Source organism: Pipistrellus hanaki, assembly GCF_964339955.1.
Source record: "Pipistrellus hanaki genome assembly, chromosome: 2".
Classification (NCBI taxonomy): Eukaryota; Metazoa; Chordata; class Mammalia; order Chiroptera; family Vespertilionidae; genus Pipistrellus; species Pipistrellus hanaki.
Genome location: NC_140504.1, coordinates 148,358,170 through 148,382,404, shown reverse-complemented (window position 1 = coordinate 148,382,404; position 24,235 = coordinate 148,358,170). Strand labels below are relative to the sequence as shown.

Here is a 24,235-nt window from a genome sequence, read left to right as displayed (position 1 = left end):
TACAAATTGGGGTTCATAACACAACTGAATTAATTACAAATAAAATGCAGAACAGAATAATAAACAAAATGTTAGACTTCTGGTTTGCATAATCACTGTACTTAATCACTTGTATCACTTGTATACTGTCTCACAATATATGTTTAGTCTTCCTTGTCCCCATTAAGTGTGAGGACCATGTCAATCCTTCTTTGAATCTCTGCACCTAACAAAGTGCTTAATACATGGTATAAGTAAATGTTTATTGAATCAATGAACATGAAGCCAGAAAATTTTTAACAGTTGTTCCAGGTTACATTTTATATTCATGGGCACAGTCAGTATGTATAATTTGGGAGATTTATTTACTAGTGGTTGTAGAATCACTCTTGGTGGCCTTATATTATTTTAAGAATCTAGTCCAACAAAGTAGTTTAAAATTGTCATAGTCAAAGTTCTAACTTACGTAAATTTAAATATATATTGCTTAATTATTTATTTTCAACAGTGATTTAAGATAACATTGTTATGATTAACTATGACTCAAATTATGAATTATAACTATTTTACTTATTGCCTATAATATTCTTTTTTTAGGTTTGGAATCATACTTGAAAAGATTAAAACAGTAATTAATGATGATGCAAGGTACATGAAAGGATGCTTGAACATGAGGACTCAAAAGTGTTATGCAGTGAGGTCTAATATAAATGAATTTCTCGACATAGCTAGAAGAACATATACCGAGATTGTAGATGACATAGCAGGTAATTTAATTATGCATATTTTTTGTTTTTTTAGAAAGAAAAACTTTTAGACACGTTATACTTTTTTGCTGGTGATAACCTGCTGTGAATGCTTTTAATTTATTTTTTTTTTGTTATCAAACAGGTAAAGTTAACACATATTATCATTTAAAGAATATTTTAAAAAATAAACATACAGTGTTATGTCTGTTTTTCTCTCCAAAGTTATATATAGAAGTATCTTTATAGAACATAGAAACTACATTAAAAAGTGCAGGGTATCAGTATTAAAGGGTTTCAGTGGAGGGGGAGATATTATTTTTATGTAGAAGAGATGCATTTGAGCCAGTACAGTAATTTAACAAATACAGGCGTGAGCAAAAGTCAATTTACAGTTATGAGTACATAAAACAGAAACATTCCTGTACAGAAACATGTTTATGAGAGGGACACATCAATTATCTAACACTGGCCAGAGCTGGAATATTTTGTTTTGTAAAATATGTTTTATAGAGGGTATTTCTTATTGTGAAGTAATTATTGCAATAATTTATGTGTTCTCTTTTAAAAAAATAGAATGAATGAAAAAGCTAAGGACTTATATGAATGCATATAAGCGTAACCAATGGACACAGACACCAGAGGGATGAAAGGATGAATAGGAGTGGGATAGGGGAGCAATGGGAGGATAAGGACACATGTAATACCTTAATCAATAAAAAGCAACACACACACCCTAATATTCCTAATACAGGGAGTATAAAATAGTCTTAGTTTTATTTTATTTTAATTTTTACTTTCAAAATACAAATCAAAATGACTAGCTTTGCTCTACAATTTTTAAAAGAAAATACTTAACCAGATATTTTAGACATTAATAATATTTAGAGTTTAAAAGTATAACAAAACCTTCCTATTTATATGTAAAATAAAAAGTGAATGTGATATTTTTAAACAGAAAAAATAATTTCTCATTAAAATTTATTTATTTTTTATTTTTTTCTTCTGGTCACTAGGAATGATATCACAGCTAGCAGAAAAATATAGTCTTCCTTTAAGGACAAGTTTTAGCTCTGCTAGAGGATTCTTCATTCAGATGACTATAGATTGTGCAGCCCTACCTAATGATCAACTTCCTTCAGAGTTTATTAAGGTACAATCTAGAGCTTGGTTAGGAGATTATGGTTTCTGATTTTTCAGGATTACGTATACATATTTTCAGGCACTCCTTGAGTTTTACGTGCCAAATTTACTAATGTTCTGTATATTGCCTCTCCTATTCCTACATATCCATCTAACAGCTATATTAATCTAAGAGTGATTTATGAGCATTTTTTTTAAGAGAAATACCAAGCAGTGCTTCCCACAGTTCTGGGAGCTTGGTAAAAATGGTAAAAAAGGAAAATGAAGACAGATAGTCCAAAAGATATTTATGATCAAAGAAATTTAGAAAATACTGTATCATCTCATTTTAGGTAGTTTTGCAGTGCACATTTGCCTATTAAAGTTTTAAAAGTAGAAAAATATACTTAACTTGTTTTAACCCAATATTGCCCAACTTTTGGAATAGGGAAATATTTTATCTTATATACATATTAACTCCTCTATAATATGCCACTTAGGGAACATCTAACCTACTCTAATATTTGCTTTCTCTGCTACAAAAAACAAAAAAACAAAAAACAAAACAAACAAAAAAAACCATTTAAATTTCAGGGTTTTAAAATATATACTGTAATACCAAGTAATGTGGATGGATGAAGTAAAGAATGGATTGAGGCTTGGTAATGGGTTTAGTTTTGGGACAAGGTCTAAAACAAGAGTCAGAGATGGAGTGAGGACTACTGATATGTATTCTGCATATTACTTGATAAAAAGACTTTAAAATAAACATTTTTATACAGTCATTTTAAGACATAAAAAAAGTCATGGCAAAAATTCTGTTTTAACCTTAGATGTGATCTTTCCTCATTCACAAACATTATTTGGTACTTTTCCTAAGAAACTATATCTGAAAAATTAAAATTACTAACCTAAATATCTGTATTTTATTGTTTAAGATATGTATACTTTATTTCATAGGAGTGTACATCTATCTTGACTTTTGTTTTTTAATTTTCTGACAGATCTCTAAAGTGAAAAATTCTTATAGCTTTACATCAGCAGATTTAATTAAAATGAATGAAAGATGCCAAGAGTCATTGAGAGAAATCTATCATATGACTTACATGTAAGAGCATTTGAAATTTTTGAATATTGAATTAAATTGCTTTCATTTGAGTCACTATAATAAATTGCATTAATTTACTTTTTATCTGATTGTAAAATAAATGGTAAAGAAAGAACATTTGCTGGACAAACAAACTTTGTTATTGTGATTGGGATTAGTAAGTCTCACAGAAGCCTTAGGGCAAATTTAATTACCAAATAACCTTGTTCCTACTGATTCTTCCACCATAATGTAGAACTTGGCACATCCTGGTCTTATTTGGGATTTTATTCAGTTTAGTATGTTATATTAATAGAACTTCCACTTTGCATGCTTTACTACTTATACAGCAGCATCACAGAAATGTCAGTCTCTTGCTGTTCATAAAACAGTAGCAGTTTAGCTAGAAATAAGAAATAGGATGTTTAGGATTGGTGAACTGAGATGATAAAGATAAATATTGAGCTTTCCAAACAATTTCAGAGCAGAGACCATAGATATTACATGATGCAGTACATTTTGGGAATATAGTTTTCCTTGTAAGGGAAAAACTTTTATATTATGTCACAATTATGTTAACTCTACCACATAAAAACAAATAATTACGGTATGTTGTTAAGATGTATATGTGTATGGGTGAGATAAAATACATGATAGAAAATACATTTTGTGGAGAATTTGACATATACAAAAATCACAAAATTATTAGCAGATGGGATATGTTGAAATATAGTAAACACTTAACCTATATAAAATATTTTCATTAATAAAAGTTTACTTCATTAAGATTTAATAAAAAGCAGTCATTTAAAAAACATGGTGCTCACACACCAGAGATGGTTTCTTTGCTACTAAGTAGCTATGACCTTGAGTATGAGTTTCAATTTCCTCATGTCTATAATGAGAAAGTAGACTTATCTTTAGTGTATAGTTCAAATTTGAATGTTATTTTACCTGAGGCAATGAATTTAATATTGTTTTACAATTTCATAGTATTCTCCTCTTTAAAAAGAATGACTTATCTTTAAAAAGAATGACTCTTTAAAAAGAATGACCAAATGTGTACTTTCAGGATAGTGTGCAAACTGCTTAGTGAAATTTATGAACATATTCATTGTTTATATAAATTGTCTGACACTGTGTCAATGCTGGATATGCTACTGTCATTTGCTCATGCCTGCACTCTTTCTGACTACGGTAAGTTATTTTCTTTGGAATAAGTATGTTGCATACTGAAATTTCTATTCCATTCAAGCAGTCCTATATAATAAAAGCCTAATATGCTCTATGAGTGTCTAGTCGTCCAGTTGGCCATTCAACCAATCAAAGTGTAATATGCTAATGATATGCTAAGGCCGCTTAACTGCTTGCTATGACGTGCACAGTGCACAGACACTCCTACCTGTAGGTTAGCTTGCTGCTGGGTCTGGCTGATCGGGACTGAGCGAGATGGGCCAGACATGCCCTGGAGCCCTCCCTTGGTTCCTTGCTGGCTGGCCAACCCGGTGGTCAGTGGCTCAGCCACAAGCCGGGCTGATGGCAGGTGCCCACAGTGACCCGCCTCTACGGCAGTGCTAAGGTGTCCAACTGATGGCGTGGGACTGCTCCCAGTCCGACACCCCTTGAGGGCTCCCAGACTGCGATAGGGTGCAGGCTGGGCTTAGGGACCCCCCTCCCAAGTGTACAAATTTCATGAAATTTGTGCAAGACTAGGCCTTCCTTACCCCTGCTGCCTGCACTGGCTTTCCTCTGGCACCTGGGACTCGGGCTTCCCTTGCAGCCCTGGCTTCATCTGGAAAGTTGTCTAGAAGGACATCGAGTCTAATTAGCACATTATGCTTTTATTATTATAGATTATGAACATTTTGTGTTTTTACCTGAAATATAGTCTCTTGCTGATGGTCCTAGACTTGCTCAAAACAGAGCAAGTGAAATTGTCCTTAAAATTTTCTTTATCAGTCAGAAATTATTTACTGAGAAATTGACAAATCAGAAAGAAAAAAGTGCAAGAAATTTTAAAGGTTCCCTAAATAAGAAAGAATACAGAGCTGTTTCATTGGTGAAAATGCTAATGACCCAAATTTATAGTTTGAATTTGAAGACTCATTAAAAGCAGTGTGACTAATGCTAATAGACACGAGAGAGATGAATCTCTAAAGTGAGCATTTTCTAAACTAGTTCCTTAATGTGAGCTTCCCAGGATCAGGAATTATATCATTTATTTTTGAATATAAATGTTAGGTAATTTCCTAATGTTAAATGAATATTTCAAGTTATCCCTTTGAAATTTCTTTTTTCTTTTCTTTTCTTTTTTTTAATTTATTGATATTTTACAGAGAGGAGGAAAGGAGAGAGAGAGAGAGCTAGAAACGTCGATGAGAGAGAAACATTGACCAGCTGCCTCTTGCACACCCCCTACTGGGGATGTGCCCGCAATGAATGTACATGCCCTTGACCGGAATCGAACCTGGGACCTTTCAGTCCGCAGACAGACGCTCTACCACTGAGCCAAACCGGTTTTGGCTGAAATTTCTTATTTAATTCATCAGCAATAGCCATACTCCAGTATACAAATTTGTAGAACTAGTATGTGATAATTAAGGTTGAATAATTATGAACTTAACATTAATATTAAAATTTTTTCTATAATTAGCAGTAACATTTCCAAAATGTTATGCTTATTTATTTCGATGATGAGAAATAAATATAAAGATTTTTTCATATTTCCATATTTTTATGGAAATATTAACTTTTTAAGTTGTTATTTCATAGGCCCAAATTTTTCAATCTTTTGTATTTCCTTTTGGTTCAAAGACTTACCTTAGGGATCAGCTAATCTTAAATAGTAGTTTTCTTAACTGTTAAGATACTTCATCTTGCTTCATTTTAATTAGAGAGGGACCATCTTGAATAATGAATTTTGGATGTAAAAATATTTTGAAATTATTAAAAATTTTTTCTAACCAACTTCACTTTCATAATGAATGCTTTCAAGTTTATCCCTGTGTTTCATCTAAAGCAGTGTTTCCCAAAGTGTGGTACCCCCGGGTACGGGAAGAGTTTGGTGGGGATATGCACTGCACTGTGCTTAGCTGCGCCTAATTCTATGTTCTCATGAGTACGAGTGGTACTCACCGTTATAAAAATTATAGAAGGGGTACACATATGCCAAAACTGGGAAACACTGATCTAGAGGAATGTAACATTTTATATCTCTCTGACATTCTTCTCCCTTTACCACAAAATGTTTCTATAAATTAACAATATATTTTATGTATGCTTTCTCTAGCCTTTGAGATTTCAATTTAGATACAATTTTTATAAGGGTTTGGACATAAAATTATTTATATATTTGGTTTTACTCTATATTTATACCTCACTTAAAAAGCTAAGTACCATATTTTCCGGCGTATAAGACGACCCCCTAATTTGGGGTAAAATAATACCTTAATGTTACTATTCAGAATTGACCCTAGTAAAATTACTAAGGTGTCATAGTATGTGCTTATCACATAATTTTAAAATATAAATATAAACTATTATTTCAAAAACTATTCTATTTTTTTTCTTTAGTTCGGCCAGAGTTTACTGATACTTTGGCAATCAAACAAGGATGGCATCCTATTCTTGAAAGAATATCTGTGGATAAACCTGTTGCTAACAATACCTATATTACAGAAGGGAGTAATTTTTTGATCATTACTGGACCAAATATGAGTGGGAAATCCACATATTTAAAACAGATTGCACTTTGTCAGATTATGGCCCAGATAGGTAAGTTATATCTTATTTTATAGTTACAATTTCTGCTTCCCATTTTTAATATTTTATGCCTGATATTTTAGATCCAGGTGCCAACCCAAGAACAGTTGGAATAGATTTTCTTACCTAAAAGTTTATAGTAGTGTGCAATGTAGACCATAACTTTTAGGATTTAGTATTTATTAAGCTTCATCCAGTTTTGGATTGGATTATACTAAAAATTTTGTGGAATATAACAGAAGTAGAGACTTCCTTACTATAACTACTCATGTTGAACCAATTATTGCTAAAATGAATAATCTAATTATTAAAAACAAATTTTGTTGTGAGAAAATGTAACATAAGTAGGATAACCTACTGCCTTTAATAATACATATGAGATTTTTCCAAAGTTATAACATTGGTCAGATAAGCATTTCCCTTACTTAATTTAAAGGTTATCAATCGCTTATCCACAACAATTGAGATATTACACACACGTGTACACACATGCATATAAATGGCTGTCACTGGTCTAATGTTGTCACATATTTCTTGGTGTAGAACCACAGTTTCCCTCTTGTCTCTGAAAAATGGGTTTCCTTAAGATTATATGAATCAGAGAAAGATGATTGGTTCTCAACCAGGGGTGATTTGTTTTCCCTTCCTCCTGTTATTTGACAATATCTGAAGACATTTTTGGTTTCACAATTGAGGGGACTGTAGAGTCCAGGGACGCTGCTAAACATCATACAATGCACAGGACAGCTTCCCTTCCCACATCCGCTCCACAAACACAAGAAAGATTTATCCAGCCCAAGATGTTAGTAAGTGCTGAGTTTGAGAAACCCTGGTCTAAAGTAATAATTATAAGGGCAACACAGCAATAATAAATATTGATGATACAGTGCAAATTTACCCTTACTGAGAAAGAAAATTAGAGATGAATGAGTGAGGTAATGGTAAATATTTTATTGAGTTTATTGTTTTAGTGGAATTAAAAGAACATCTTAACCAACTTACCTTTCCTTATAAGAATAGAGATTCAGCAGAAACCGGTTTGGCTCAGTGGATAGAGCGTCGGTTTGCAGACTGAAAGGTCCCAGGTTCGATTCCGGTCAAGGGCATGTACATTGGTTGGGGGCACATCCCCGGTAGGGGGTATGCAGGAGGCAGCTGATCAATGTCTCTCTCTCTCATCGATGTTTCTAGCTCTCTATCCCTCTCCCTTCCTCTCTGTAAAAAAAAAGAAAAAAAGAAAGAAAAAGAATAGAGATTCATATGTAACATCACCCTACTTGTATTTGAATAGTTATGAGAAGCTCCATCTTTTAAAAAACAGCACTAATTGGACAGCACTAATTGTTCGAGCATTAATTATATTGAATTGAAATTTGGCTTACATAGCTTCTACTCATTGGTCCTAATCCTTATCTTCTATGCATCACAGAATAATCTGTCCTAATAATAACTAATCAAATATTTGAAGAAAATTATTGTACTTCTCTTGTCACTATTTTAAACTTCTGAAATACCTAAGAGAGAGAGAGAGAGAGAGAGAGAGAGAGAGAGAGAGAGAGAGAGAGAGAGTGTGTGTGTGTATGTGTAATATTTCATATGATCCAATAATAAAGAATACATGGAAGTGAAGAACATAGGCTTTGGAACTAAGCTTGTCAAGTTACTAGTTATTGTGATCTTAGACAAATTACTTACCCTCCTTAGTTTTCCTGTCTGTAAATGAAAATTATAATACTACTTCTGAGAATAGTTGTAAAGATTGAGATATGGTTATATGGTGATATGGATTCGAGGAAAGAGAAGGAGACTTTTCAGGCAGAAGTAAAGAACATGTTATTAAGCATAGAAGAAAAAAAATAGTATGGTATTCCTAAGGAACTGTAAGGAGTCCAAAGCCTTTGTACTATCACAGGGACAAAAACTGGGGACATGTACAGGAAGGAGTCAGATCATGAGAGTCTTAGGAACTTAACTGAGGAGATTGAACTTTATCCAAAAATCTGTAGGGAGCTATTTAAATTTAAGCAAGAGAATGGCATGATTGGATTTAACTTTAAGATAGATCTCTCTGGTTGATGTATGATTAGATGAGAGCCAGACCAGAAGCAAAATATCAGCCAGGAGGTTTCTGTAATAATTTAGATGAAAAATATTGGGAGCCTTTTTGGTGGTGGTAAGAGAGAGGAGAAAATATAAACATACATTAAATTTGCTTTATTCTGTATTTGGTGTTTTCACATTTATTTCCCCATTTAATCCTTTTGATAATCCTATAAATTATGTTTAAGAAATCTCTCTGAGGTGCAATCATTATAATTACTATTATTATTAATAGTAATAGTAGAAATAGTATCCTGCCTTTTGCTTTCTTTTCCTACTACTCCTTATTTCTCGGAGGTAGGACCGATTCTCCATCCTTACCTTTGTTTTAAATCCTTAGTTAATACTAGTGTAGCTGTGTTTTTTATTTACTCCCATTCTTTCACCATTTTGTCTATATAGAATTCTGTATATTTGATACTTTTCCTTTCAACTCTCTGTATATAATATTTTTATCTTCTTATGATTTATGAATGCCTTTTATATGTCATTTCATAGAGAATTAGTTGTATCAATCAGAATTGTTTTTTAAAAAGATGAATATTTTAGATTAGTTACCCTGATCACTTCTCAGGCAGAAATCATCTCATAAATGAATATTCAACTTTCAAAAGAAGTATTTTGCTTTCATTCATATTGTGTGTATTTCTGTACATTTAAAAAAAATAAATCTTTATTGTTCATATTATTACAAAAGTTCCTCATTTTTTCCCCCTCCACTAGGTTCCCACTCCACTCTCTGCCCTTTCCCCACCCCCCCATTGTCCTCATCCATAGGTGCACAGTTTATGTTCAGTCTCTTCCCGCACCCCCCTCTCCTCTTTCCCTGAGAATTGTCAGTCCACTCCCTTTCCGTACCTCTGATTCTATTATATTCAACAGTTAATATTGTTCATCAGATTTTTTAATTCCCTTGGTTTTTAGATTCACTTGTTGATAGTTACATATTTGTTGTTCATATTTCTGTACATTTTTACTAACAGATACTTAAAATATTTTTTCTATATTGATTTTATCAACTTTAGCTTTATAAGCATTTTCCCCAAATTTTCATACTTTGAATGTTCTTTATCATCTATTATTTAAAAATGTTATCATTTTTATTACAAACCTTTCTAATGTACTTGAGTATACACTATTTTATTTGAACTTCCAAATAACTTTGGATAATAGGTAGGGCAAATATTCTATTTTATATATGAAAAAGACTGGGAAATTTAAGTGCTGTCCAAGGTTATACAATAAATAACATAGCTGGGGCCATGTTTTCTAACTCCATATTTGGTGTTTTTTCCCCACCATATAATCCTTAGGTAAGCTAGTAAATAACCTGAGGTAGTGGAAGGTACAAAATGTTAGTACTTATATTTTACAAAAATATTTCAGTTTATTTTGATATTATATTTTAAAGGATCATATGTTCCAGCAGAATATTCTTCCTTTAGAATTGCTGAACAGATTTTTACAAGAATCAGTACTGATGATGATATAGAAACAAATTCATCAACTTTTATGAAGGAAATGAAAGAGGTACCCAAACTAAACTTTTCTTATGTTAAAAAAATTGAATTCTGCTGCTAATAGTCAATGAACATGTAAGAAAGTATTCTTAAACTAAAACATGCAGAGTGCTTATACTACCCTGCAAGAGCCAGAGGGCAGTCAAAGACAGCTTCCTAATTTCTGTGTTATGTGGAAATGGAAATTAATGTTTTATGGAAAAATACAGTTTTAAATAAAATGCTAGTGTTACTGAATGATAAAAACACACATTCATGTTTTTGTATGGGAGGTATGAATGACCTGTTAAGGAACAATTTGCATAGTATCTATTATTCCTCATAAGTTTAGTTTGAAAATAAAAGATCTCTGCGTTTAAAAATCATCCCATATTTTGTGCCCTTATGGAATTTTTATTTCCTGTAAAATAAAGTATGTATCATCACCTATTTCTGATCTGAGCAAATCTCAAGTAGGCTTAAAAGGCTAAAGAAATTCAGTATAGCTCTTGCCCTATTTTTAATAGTTAGGAATTATTGAATCATAATACAGTTGGCTATTTTTCTGTAGACAGATAAAATTATTGCATATCTATGGGATAATATAGCAATGTATTAGGTGCTCCAGGTTACATTTTTATTATTTTTTTATTTTTTTAATGGAATACATAACTTATTTTTAAATATATTTTTATTGATTTCAGAGAGGGAGAGAGAGAAATACATCAATGATGAGAGTGAATCATTGATTGGCTGCCTTCTGTTTGCTCTACACTGGGGATGTAGCCCACAACCTGGGCATGTGCCCTGACCAGAATTCAAACTGTGATCTCCTGGTTCATAGGTCAGTGCTCAGCTACTGAGCCTCTCTGGCTGGGCTTACATTATATTTTTAAATAGTTCTAGCTCTCAAGAAGCTTAGTACTATAGCAAGGTAAAATGGCCATGAAGGTTACTAATTGTGCTATTACATAACGAAGGTGGTATTCTGATTTTGAGAAGGAGGTTAATAATCTTCAGAGGAGAAGGAACATATTTGTTAATTAAAGTCCTGGTCTTTGTTGAGCATGGACTTAAATTGATTTATTTAACCAGGAATCAATGAACTTGGTTGGATGCTTGTCCCAAAATTTTTCTTTCATCTTTACAGGCTATAAATAAGTTACAATTAATTTGAGCTATAGTTTTGAGTATTTTATGACAATTGATTAATCATTTGTGAAGAAAATGACCATCTTTATGCTTTATTTAAACATTTAATTCATTGCTTTGCTTGTTCCACTGTATCTAAAATGTCAACATTTTTAAGATGCTGGTTATTTTGTTTATTCTTTTTTACACTATGCTTATATCAATGTACACATCAGCTATGCTATTGGAGTTATTGGTCATGAGATTTTTAGAACACAAAATGTTAGTTTCTGCTCAGTTGAATTTCTCTTTAAAAATATATTTCAGATTAACTAATAAAGAGCTGGATTTTTTCTATGATAGTTATAACTGGTTATAATGAATAATATTTAAATTATATTTTTCAGATAGCATATATTCTCCATAATGTTAATGACAAATCACTCATATTAATTGATGAACTTGGCAGAGGTACTAATACAGAAGAAGGTATTGGCATTTGTTATGCTGTTTGTGAATATCTGCTGAGTTTAAAGGTATTCTCTATTTTAAGTATATTAGTTTTGAGCCCTTTTTTGATGTGTCCTTTATATACTTATCATGATTGTATTTTACAGGCACCTTTAAGTAGCTCTTTAAACAATTTTAGATAATGAAAAGTTATATATATATATATATATATATATATATATATATATATATATATATATATATAAAATTTCTAATGGAAGGAGGAATGGTTGGTACAATCAATATTCATGATGTAGATAAGGAAAGAAGCAAATAAAAAACACAAATAGCAGAAACCGGTTTGGCTCAGTGGATAGAGCATCAGTCTGCGGACTGAAAGGTCCCAGGTTCGATTCTGGTCAAGGGCATGTACATTGGTTGCGGGCACATCCCTGGTAGGGGGTGTGCAAGAGGCAGCTGGTCGATGTTTCTCTCTCATCGATGTTTCTAGCTCTCTATCTCTCTCCCTTCCTCTCTGTAAAAAATCAATAAAATATATCATATTAAAAAAACACACAAATAATGTTAAAACTAGTCACTTGTAAAACATGAAAACGTTTCAGTAATTGTCTCCCTGTGGAATAGCATTGAATGTGATGTCACAGCATGAAATAGAACTAGGCATTAGAGGTCACTTTTCAGAAATTTATTTTACCCAACAGTCCGTTTCTTTAAAGAAAATGTTTCCCCCCCCCACAGATCAATTATATAAAACAAGCTATGATTTTTGCTCTATTATTAAGCAAATTTGTGAAGCACCTTTTAGATCATTCAAATTATATTCAGATATGAAAAACTTAAATAAAAATATTTTTCCATTTTTAAAATATCTTAAAACATCCCTAAGATGGGAGTCCATAATGATTTATTATACCTTCATATACCTTAAATGAGAGTTCATAATGATTTATTATATAGAATGAGAAAAATATTATTTTATACTTAAAAGTTTTATGATGAGTCAAAAGTAACATTGGATAACATTAGTCTTTATAATTCTGAAAAGATGTCACTTGATCAGAATTTTTTTTATATAAGAAAGATGTGTGTTACTTGTGAGGATTAAAAGCTATTTACTGTCATTAATTTTATGTTAACTTGACTGGGCTACAGAGTATCCCAGGTACATTTGGGCAAACAATATTCTGGGTGCATCTGTGAGACTGGTTCTGTGAGGTAAGTATTTGGATTGGTAGAAGTAAAGCACATTTCACTCTCCAGGGTAGATGGGTCTCATTCAGTCAGTTTTGAATGGGGTCAAGTTGAAGTCCTGAATAAAACAAAAAGGCCTGATAGCAAGAGTTAACTCTACCTACCTGACTGCCTTCATTCATCCTGGGATATTGGTTCTTTCCTGCTTTGGACTCAAACTGAAATATTAGCTCTTTCTGGGTCTTGAGCCTGCCAACATTTAGACTAGAATTATACCATCAGCTCTCTTGATTCTATTGCTGATTGCAGATCTGGGGACTTAGCCTCCATAATCAACACACCAATTTCTTATAATAAACTAGTGTCCTGGTGCACAAAATTCATGCACATTAAAAGGGAATTAATTAGAGGAAATATTTTAATATTGCCATTTGCCCTTTTTCTATAATAGAAGTATCTGGCTGGCCCCACCACCGTTGGGCAATACCAAGACCCAGCCGGCCCCACCCACATCAAGCCCCACTGGGTGGAAGACACAGCCTCACATCCTGGCATGGGGGGGGGGGTGGTCTCAGGGGGGTGCAGCCTCAGGTCTCCTGCCCCGCCTGGGTCTGGTGCCATGCAGCCTCAGGTCCCTGCTGTGAGGGCTTGATGACCATTAGCATATTAGCCTTTTTATTATGATGATCTCTCTCTGTCTACATACACACACACACACACACACACACACACACACACACACACACACGTCCCTATTTTGTTTCTTAGGGGAAACTTGAATAATACAGAGTTTAGTATCAAGAGTTTCTAAAGGATCAGAATTTTAAGGATGAACTTTCTGAATTGGTTCTAGGGTTTCTAGAATTGACTTTTACTCATTCTCCCAACCTTTTCTAAAAAGACTTATGCCCTTTTACCAGGGTAACTGTGTATTGGGGAAAAAGAAAATAATCAGGCATTTTGAGAATTACTGGACACTACCTCTGAACTGACTCTAACTCCAGGAGCCTCAAAACACCACTGTGGTCTACCAGTCAGAGTAGGGAGTTTATCATAGTCTGGTGACAAATGAAGTTTTAGCTCAGGTCTATCTCATACTGGGCCCAGTGGGTCCCTAGCCCATCCTGTGGTTAGAAGAGGTGCAGAGGTGAAAGATGCAAAGGTGGTGTTTTCCACTACTTCTCCATTTCACTCACATAGTTGGTCTGTGCAGAAGACAGATGGATCTTGGAGAATGACAGTGGATTATCATAACCTTAACCATGTGGTGACTATAATTGCAGCAGCTATATCAGATGAGATTTCCCTGCTTGAGCAAATTAATGCATCCCTTGGTACCTGGTATGCAGCTAATTGGTCTAGCCAATGCTTTTTCCCCTCTATATCTGTCAATCAAGACCACCAGAACCAGATTGCTTTCAGCTGGCAATGTCAGCAATCCACCTCCAACTTCAGGGGTATATCAGCTCTCTAACTCTATGTCATAATTTAGTTTGCAAGGACTTTGATCACTTTAACCTGCCATAAGATATTATAGTGGTCCATTACATTGATAACATTATAATGATTGGATCTGGTAAGCAAGAAGTAGCAACTACTTAGATTTATTGGTAAGACATCTCTGTGTCAGATGGGGGAAATAAATCTGACAAAAGTACAGGAGCCTTCTATCTCAGTGAAATTTCAGATCACTGATTCTAGTGATCCAGTGGAATAGGGCATATATTACAATATTTCCATGTTTAGCTGACATATAAGTTACGTCTTGCCACCCCTTTCCATAGTTGACATATAAGTTATGTCTTGCCACCCCTTTCCATAGTTGATATCCATTTGCCCATCAATTATTTTTAATGTCTTAATATTATAATTTTCCACTAATGACCTATTTAGTTGCTCACTGGTAATGTCTTAAACATAATAAACTACTCTAATTTCTATCTGCTTTAGTAACTCTGGGTAAGAAACCACATGCTGGTCATAAGTCATTTGAATTACCTCCATCAAATTGGGGAAAATACAGTTTCCTGGGGCCCCATATTACAGCTTCTGATTGAGAATTTAGGGGGAAAAGCACCAAGAATGTGCACCTATAACAAGCTCCCCAGATGATTACTAACATTTGAGAATCATTGTCCTAAGCAATTTTCTTAAAAACTTAAAAGCTTTGCCTGGCCAGTATAGCTCAGTGTTTGAGTATTGATCTATGATCCAGGAGATCAAGGTTTGATTCCTGGTCAGGGCAAATGCCTGGGTTGCGGGTTCAGTCCCCAATGTGTGTGTGTGTGTGTGTGTGTGTGTGTGTGTGTGGTGGGGGGCATGCAGGAGGTAGCCAATCAGTGATTCTCTCTCATCATTGATGTTTCTATCTTTTTCTCCCTCTCCCTTCCTCTCTGAAATCAATAAAAATATATTAAAAAACACACACACACACTTAAAAACTTTGCAATTTCAAATACCTAAGACTATCCATTGATTCCATTGTTAACAAACTATATATATGGAGGGAAGATATATTTAAAGTATTTTTTTTTAAGTTGAGAGAAATATTATAATTTTGTTTATGGATTATTTCTCTAATAAATGATTACCTAAGTTGCCGAAACCCGTTTGGCTCAATGGATAGAACATCGGCTTGGGGACTGAAGGGTCCCTGGTTCTATTCCTGTCAAGGGCATGTACCTTGGTTGCTGGCATATCCCCAGTAGGGGGAATACAAGAGGTGGCTGGTCGATGACTCTCTCTCATCGATGTTTCTAACTCTCTATCTCTCCCCCTTCCTCTCTGTACAAAATTAATAAAATATATTAAAAAAATGATTACCTAAGTTAATCTTTCTTTCTTTTTTTTTAAAAAAAATATATTTTATTGATTTTTTACAGAGAGGAAGAGAGAGGGATAGAGAGTTAGAAACATCGATGAGAGAGATACATCGACCAGCTGCCTCTTGCACACCCCCTACTGGGGATGTGCCCGCAACCAAGGTACATGCCCCTGACCGGAATCGAACCTGGGACCTTTCAGTCCGCAGACCGACGCTCTATCCACTGAGCCAAACCGGTTTTGGCAATAGCTTTATTTCTGATAAATTTTACCTTTTCAATATCTTTAGACTTTTTTTTTAGGATTTAATTTTTGGATTTGTTTTCTTTCCCATATTGTAACATAACTGAGAATGTGTAAACATAATATACATGTTCTTTCTTGAGTGTAAATTTTTGAAACATTAAAAATGAATCGACCATATTAGACTTCATTCCTATATTTCTGCTAAGCAACTTGGAAAACAGAATTAAATTTTATGTTTAAGTTGTTAAAATAGAATTTTCTCATCCATTAAAAAGTATTAAAATTCATTATTATGTATTTTAGGCATTTACACTGTTTGCCACACATTTCTTGGAATTATGCCATATAGATGTCTTGTATCCTAATGTAGAAAACATGCATTTTGAAGTTCAACATGTAAAGAACACCTCAAGGAATAAAGAAACAATCTTGTATACGTACAAACTTTCTAAGGGATTCACAGAAGAAAAAAATTATGGTAATACATAAATAAATTTTATTTATATACTGAAACTCTGTATGTTTTTCTTCTCCCTTTACTTGGCTGTCAATCTCAGTAACTTTCACTCTCATTCTTTTGAGTGCTTATATGCTCTAAAACTGTTTTATATGTCAAATTTGTATTTGATGTGTTTATTTTTAAACTTATATTAACCAGTAACCGTAGAATTATAACACATGAAGGCCCAGAAGTATTAGTGTCTATCCCTAAGAAAATGTAATTTAGTTTATATTTGAAAGTTATATAATGAATCAAAAACTATGTATTTCTTACACTCTTTTCAGTACTGGGGTTCTTTTTCTGTGTTCTTCAGAGTCCAGGAACTTTATAATTAAATCTAAAGTAATGGGGTATATTACCAAAGCATATGATATTCATAAACTAGATTACATATTTTTCCCTCTACATTATTTTTGACATGTGTGAAATCGCATGGATTCAGAGAATTTTCAGTTGACCTATACGTACAACATTCCAAAAATTATTTTAGCTGTAAATATGACCCTTATAAGAGGGGGGAAAAAAGCATCCTCTTTTTCTTACCATTTGAAATAGGAAATCAAAAGGATAGCTTAATTTGTATCAGATGTTCAATCTTTATAAGCCTCAACTTTACCTATTAAATGAGAATTTTCTACAAATGTGGGCTTGTGAAGACTAAATGAATGATCAAATATGAACTAGTATAATGCCTAGCAATTACTAACTTCTAAGTAAATATTAGTATGCTTCTATCGCCTCTAAAGAATAAAAACAAATTTTTAGCACACAGTAGAAAGTATATATGGCTTCCTATATAATACAGAGCTAATATGCTAGTTAGACCAGACAGCAGAATGACCTTTCAGGATGACTTTCGACCGAGTGGGGAGTGGGGCCGATGCGGCAGCTGGGGCTGCGAGGGTCGAGCCCCTAGCATGAATTTCCGTGCATTAGTCTCTATTTTATACAGTAAAATTAAACTCTGAGAACATGAGTTTGCATGAAGAGTAATCACCTACCATTATAACTTCTGAGAAATTCTTCTCTCATTGCTCTGCTAGCTAGAGGAACATTCAGCTGTATGGTCATCTCTATGACTAAATTCTCCTCCCTTGCAAAACTTATATATACTTGGACCTTCTCTTACCAACTGCATTTGTAGCTAGTCAGTGTTATTACTATTATTCAATTTTCTAATTGCTTCTTTTCCGTTTCCTTTCCTAACATGTTTTCCTGTATTACAGAGATGTCTTCAGAGATAATTTATCTAATATGTCTAATATAGCTTGCATATGTAATTAAATATAATAATTATAAGTTGAACTTTGGAAAACTTAATTTGAGAATTGTCTAGTAGTTCAGAAATGTATATGAATAGAAGTTTAAATATCTGAAGAAAAGATTAATACTGGTTAAAAGAAACCTAATGATATTAGCAAGAATAATATTAAAGCTGCATTGCTTATAATTTTAGGATTAAAAGCTGCAGAGGTGTCATCACTCCCACCATCAATTGTCTCAGATGCCAAAGAAATCACAACTCAAATTACCAGACAAATTTTGGTAAGAAAATTTTTAGCAATAAGAATTGTGTTGTGTTTTGTTTTTTTTCAAATTCAAGGACACTTTGAGTGTGTGTATTTATAATGTCCTTGGATTTAAGTCTATAATAATTAAAATATTTAAATAATCCTCTTTACTTCTCAAAAAATTTTTAGTTAGGATCATTATAACATTTCCCTTTAAATCACCTAATATAATAGGAGACAAAAGTTAAACAATTCAGTTTCTATAGTACTTATTACAATATCAACTTTATGATGAGAAAATAAAGCTATCTATACATATAAAAGGCTAATATGCTGTGTTCGACTGGTTGCTATGACTTTCACTAACCACCAGAGGGCAGACACTCAACATAGGAGCTGGCATAATGCGCACTGACACCACCAACCTGGCACCCTCAAAGCAACACTTGGCTTCCCCCAAGTGGGACATAGGCCCCGCCACCACCCCAGAGCAATAGTCCACCAAATTGCAGCCAATGCTGCCAAGACCCCATAGTGCAAAATGTGGCCCACAGCCCAGCCCAGCCCAGAAATGGTCGCTGTGGGCAACAGGTAATGACATCACATTGAAACGCTGGGCTTCATCTTCTTAGTGACGACGGGCCTCCTTGCAGTTTCTTCAGCCCAGGAACATAGCTTGCTTTATAGCCAGGTGCAAACATTTCACACTTTAACCAAATGTCTGTGAAGCATTTTACCATGCCTTATCTCATTTGATCCTAACAGAAGTCCTGGAGGAGGTAGATAGGAGACTCGGTAGAATCCTATTTTCTTTTCATTAGCCAGAAAACGGAGATTTAGAAAGCTTAGAAACTTGACATGACTGAAAAGAAATAAGGAATGGTGGACCTTGAAAATGACTTCAGGTTTTCTCACTGTGCATAATATAGTCAAACACTGTTGCAGTTAAATATTTTACCCTCTGTTCTCACTGCGTGATCTACAATAATAATCTGCTTCATGTTGATATTTACTGCTGTGTTGCTAACAATTACCTGAAAGAGAAGTTGGAGTGCTTTAGTGGGCTGGAAAAAGTTTAGCTACATCAGAAAGCAGGTACAATTAAGCAAGCTTATTTTCTATATATAAAAGACTAAGTTGACTCGTGCATGCATGATACATATAAAGCTCTCACTGGTGCCAATCACATGTATGTGCTTTGATCTGTCATTGTCGATCATGAATTTGGTTGAAACTTCTATTATAGAGAAAGGGTGAATAGCGATATTAAAATATTCCTTCTAATTAATTTCCTTTCAATATGCATGAATCCATGCACCAGTATAAAATAAGCATTAAAAGTAAAAAACTATGCACAACATTTCAAATCTTTTTATTTTATTTATTTTTTATAGTTTTAAAAGCTCCTCTATCATCCTGTTTAAGCTTCATAACTCTTTATGAAGCAGTTAGGTCTGTCTAATAAAATATATTAAAAAAAACCCCACTATTATTTTTTACTCACATTTTTACATAGAGGTTAAATAATTTGCTAGGAAGCAGTAGCCAACACTGAATTTATATCTGTTGACACAAAATTTGGAAATCTTTTTTTTTTTTTTTAAATATCAGATTGCTTTATATTTTTTAAGAATCCAGTGTGTGTTTAGTAAACTGAGCTAGGAGCAGTATGACATTTTCTTCAGTAGTAAATTACCTATGTCTTTCATACTTTCTTAATCTGCCTTCAGTGTTTATTGCATTCTTCAGTATTTTGAGGTATTAGACCGTCTTTGTGACTTTACTAACTCCATTTGAATCCCTCATCAGTAATTTTGGCGGTGCTCTACTTCTGAAGAACCACTTTAATTATGGGCAACTTCTTTAATAGTCTTCTAAGTTTTGGCTTTCCAAATGATGTTAAAACATACTCAAGCCAGGATAATTTTTTTCCACTATAAATTCATATATTTTAACTTTAGTTGAGTATTTTACTGTATAGTTTTTTTCTGTCCTTTTTATTGATCAGTATGGTTTCTTTACAGTAACTTTTTCAAAATGATTCTACTCTTCCTAAGCCCTCAACCTCACTCTCCACAGAGAATTCACCTTCTATACTTTTTGTGAGATGTAAGGTCATCTTGATGAGTTCTTGAACTGTTTCTTCTTAAAAATTCTATTTTGGGATTTCCTTTTTCATTCATTTTCCCTCTTATCTCAGAAAAGATTATCTTTCAACTTTTTTTTAATTAACTTTTTTTTGGTCTTTTTTCCAACCTTATTAAGATGTTAATTAAACCTTACCTGGTTTAGCTCAGTGCATAGAACGTCAGCCTGTGGACTGAAGGAGACCCAGTTCGATTCCGGTCAAGGGCACATGTCTGGGTTTTGGGCTCAGTCCCCACTGTGGGGCATGCTGGAGGCAGTGGGTCAATGAATCTCTCTCATCATTGATATTTCTCTCTCTCTTCCTTCCTTTCTCTGATATATATATATGATGTTAATTAATCAGTTTCCTTTCTTTGGATCTTTTTAGACTGGCTTCCCCCTCCCCCCCATGAATATGCTTAGTTCCCCCCCCCCAATAAATCCTTTTTAAAATCTTATTTCTTAAACACTCTCTCTCTCTCTCTCTCTCTCTCTCTCTCTCTCTCTCTAGTGATTTCAGTGAAGAAAAGGATTAAATAGAACTATTTCTTAGAATGTATTTCTAGAAGTGGGATTACTATGTCAAATGAGGGTTCCATTTTTAATTTTTTGAGGAAACTTCATACTATTTCCCAAGAGATGAGAAAAACCAATTAGAAAGAATATATGCACCCCTATGTTCATCGGACAATTTACCATAGCTAAGATTTGGAAACAGTCTAAATGCCCATCAGCATATGAGTGGATTAAAAATGGTGGTACATCTACACAATGGAATACCAAGCTGCAGTAAAAAAGAAAGAATTCTTACCATTTGTAACAGCGTGGATGGAACTGGAGAGCATTATGCTAAGTGAAATAAGCTAGTCAGAGAAAGATAATTATCACACGATCTCACTCATTTTTGGAATATAATGAACAACATACACTGATGGACAAAAATAGATCCAGAGACATAGAAGCATCTAACAGACTGTCAAATCTCAGAGGGAAGGCAGGGGAAGATAGCCGGGAGGTGGCAGTTAAGAGATCAACCAAATAATTTATACGCATAACCAATGGAGGGTGAAAGCCTGGGGTGGGTGGCAGGGGTGGGCTGGGAGAGGATAATGGGGGGAAAAGGAGACATAATTAATACTTTCAAAAATAAAGAATAAACCTGACTGGTGTGGCTCAGTGGTTGCGTGTTGATCTAAGAACCAGGGAGTCATGGTTCTAGTCCTGATCAGGGCATATGCCCGGCTTGCAGGCTCAATCCCCAGTGCTAGAGTCAGCCAACCAATAATTCTCTCTCATCATTGATGTTTCTATTTCTCTCCCTCTCTCTTCCTCTCTGAAATCAATAATAAAAAAAATAAAGTAAAATAACAATTTAAAAAAAGAAAGAAAGATTGATGTTTGGTACCCAAAAATGATAATAAACTTTTGTAAAGAAAAAATATCTTATTCTACTCAAAATCATATTTATTTTTCCTATTGTGAAAGTAGAAAAATATCTGGAATTGCTTGCTATTAAGAAAGAATGAAGGATTTTATTTCCCCTAGTAAAGGGAAACATACTAAGACTTTGCATACACAGTTAACATTGAAAATGCTGGTTCCCCTATCTAGCGCAGACAAGAAGTGAACAAAGAATTTTTCCAGCTGTACCTCCAACCCTGAAGTATTATTCAGGGGCTGAATATATAAAGATATTACAAATAATTATAAAATTGCCATTATAAACATTTCTTGGGTATCCTTAAGTAGTTTATTGAAAGTCAAGGCATAATTTTAAGTAGCTAATTATGTTGCTTATTTTTAAATTGTAATTTGCCTTTCAAGCAGTATTTTCTCTTAGGCTCTAGCAGTTTCTTTGTATGAATTCTCTTGAGGGATAAGCAGTTTATTGATGACCCATTCTTTCCACCAGCTTATCTGTCGGGGAATTAAAATAGGAGATAACAGAGTGGTACTCTTGGTTGACAATTAAAATTAAGAATACTGCATAGCAATGAGCAGTGCTCTTTTCCCATACCTTTTTAATGAGAAATGTTTGTAGAACATAACTCTGCTGGATTTTCTGTTGCTTTCAGTATTGTGTTGAAATACTTGACCTACTTAGCAGATTTTCTTTTCATTAAAAGGTGATTTTCAGGGTTATAAGGATCTGTCATAAAGTTGTAAATATTCTTGAGAACTTTTATTCTCCAAAATAATATATCTATTCTCATATATCCTTGCTAATTGGATGGAATTGATTTATTTGAAGGAATTAGCTAACCCATGAATTCTATATTTTTATTAAAAGATATAGAAAATTACTAACATTTTAATATTAGAATCAGAGTGATCATATTTTAAATTACATATTTATATATCTGTTTATAAATTATAAATTATATATATGTGTGTGTTTTTTTCAATAATAGCAATATCAAAGAAGTACCCCTGAGATGGAGAGACAGAGAGCGGTGTACCATCTAGCTACGAGGCTAGTTCAAACTGCTCGAAACTCTCGGTTGGACCCAGACAGTTTACGAACATATTTAAGTAATCTCAAAAAGAAGTACGAAGCAGATTTTCCCAAGGCTGAGCAAGTTTTAGAAAGGACTGAAGAAGAATAACAATTCACATCTTATACAAATGAAATAATATATGAGAAACCTATAATTCATTTTTCCTAAGAGTAAAAGAAGTATTTGCTAAATTTTATATTTTAGTTGACAATTACTTTATATTAACCTTAGACTTATCATTCTCTATGTATTCTGTATAAGAAAATACTTGTTATTATTACCTAACAATGAGAACAATTTAAAGGACTGATTTTTAGAGGGGAAAAAGTATGAGATGATACTTTTTTCATTTATGAAAACTTACATTATTACATATAAAGTTTATTTATACTTATAAAGTGATGGTTTAAGATGTTATTATAAATATCTTAGTTTTTAAAAAAGTTTCTTTTTATGTCTGGAAACTTATGTGAGTTTTTATGCTCTACTCTGAAACAATACCTATGTCTCAATAAATTTTTACTTAGTATCCAAAATTCTAACACTGGATGCTTCTGAAGTTAGAATGATATTAGACATTTTAAAGTATTCTTTTTGATATTCAGTATAGTTCATATTTGTGAAAATAAACACATAGGTCTATATAATATAGGGGGTGTTTCCCAGTACCAGGTGTGCCATTTTGTACTCACCAACCTCTCTATTTTTTCATGTTTTCATTTTTGGCCATTTTAGGTGAGTTAACCAAGGCTGCAGAAAGGTAATATCAATTTGTTTACCTCATTCTTGCTTCACAGAGAACATTTTATAGAACTATTTTTTCCATAGGCATGTAGCTTATACCACCATTTTAGAATTTACCCAAAGGTCATTGTTGTTTCATAAATAGACAAAAACAATACAATACAGAAGACCATCAGTTGTATAAAAATCTGTTGTCTTCTCAAACACCTGATTTTTACAATTTCATCACAGTAGATGACTTATTTACATAACCTCAGCCCAGAGGCCCAAGAAAGAGAAGTTATTTATTTATTTAATTTGGACAATTAAATTTATGGAACTCAGGGTATACATTCAATAGTCTTCAGAATTAATATTAATTTGCCTCCCAAAATTATTCAGACTAGTTAGGGCCCTATTTTTTGTTGGCATACACATATTTTACCTTACAAATTAATTGTTAATATGTTTGACTTTATTAAACTCTTTTTCAGCATTCTAAGTACATACTAGTAATGAAATATATTGCAAAAGTTGCAATTTGAATGACACACATACTGTTGGAAGAGTAAATGTTAAGTTAGTGTTAGTGTTTAAATTTGATATCCTATATAATAAAGGCCTAATATGCAACTCGACCAAATGGCATAATGACTGGTGGAATAACTGGTCACTGTGACGTGCACTGACCACCAGGGGGCAAATGCTCAACACAGG

The 24,235-nt window shown here is 33.4% G+C and overlaps 1 protein-coding gene across 1 annotated transcript in view; it reads left to right on the top strand.

Moving 5' to 3' along the window:
* The window catches only part of MSH4 (mutS homolog 4), a gene marked incomplete at its 3' end in the record, with an annotated part of 57,581 nt that extends 34,678 nt beyond the window's left edge, over positions 1 to 22,903 (top strand). Inside the window, 10 exon segments of the mRNA XM_084873812.1 lie at positions 577 to 746; positions 1,742 to 1,878; positions 2,852 to 2,955; positions 4,007 to 4,131; positions 6,508 to 6,708; positions 10,208 to 10,326; positions 11,834 to 11,962; positions 16,461 to 16,635; positions 18,116 to 18,204; positions 22,709 to 22,903. Of these exon segments, the coding sequence (XP_084729938.1) occupies positions 577 to 746; positions 1,742 to 1,878; positions 2,852 to 2,955; positions 4,007 to 4,131; positions 6,508 to 6,708; positions 10,208 to 10,326; positions 11,834 to 11,962; positions 16,461 to 16,635; positions 18,116 to 18,204; positions 22,709 to 22,903 (1,444 nt within the window).
* Positions 22,904 to 24,235: the final 1,332 nt, after the last annotated feature.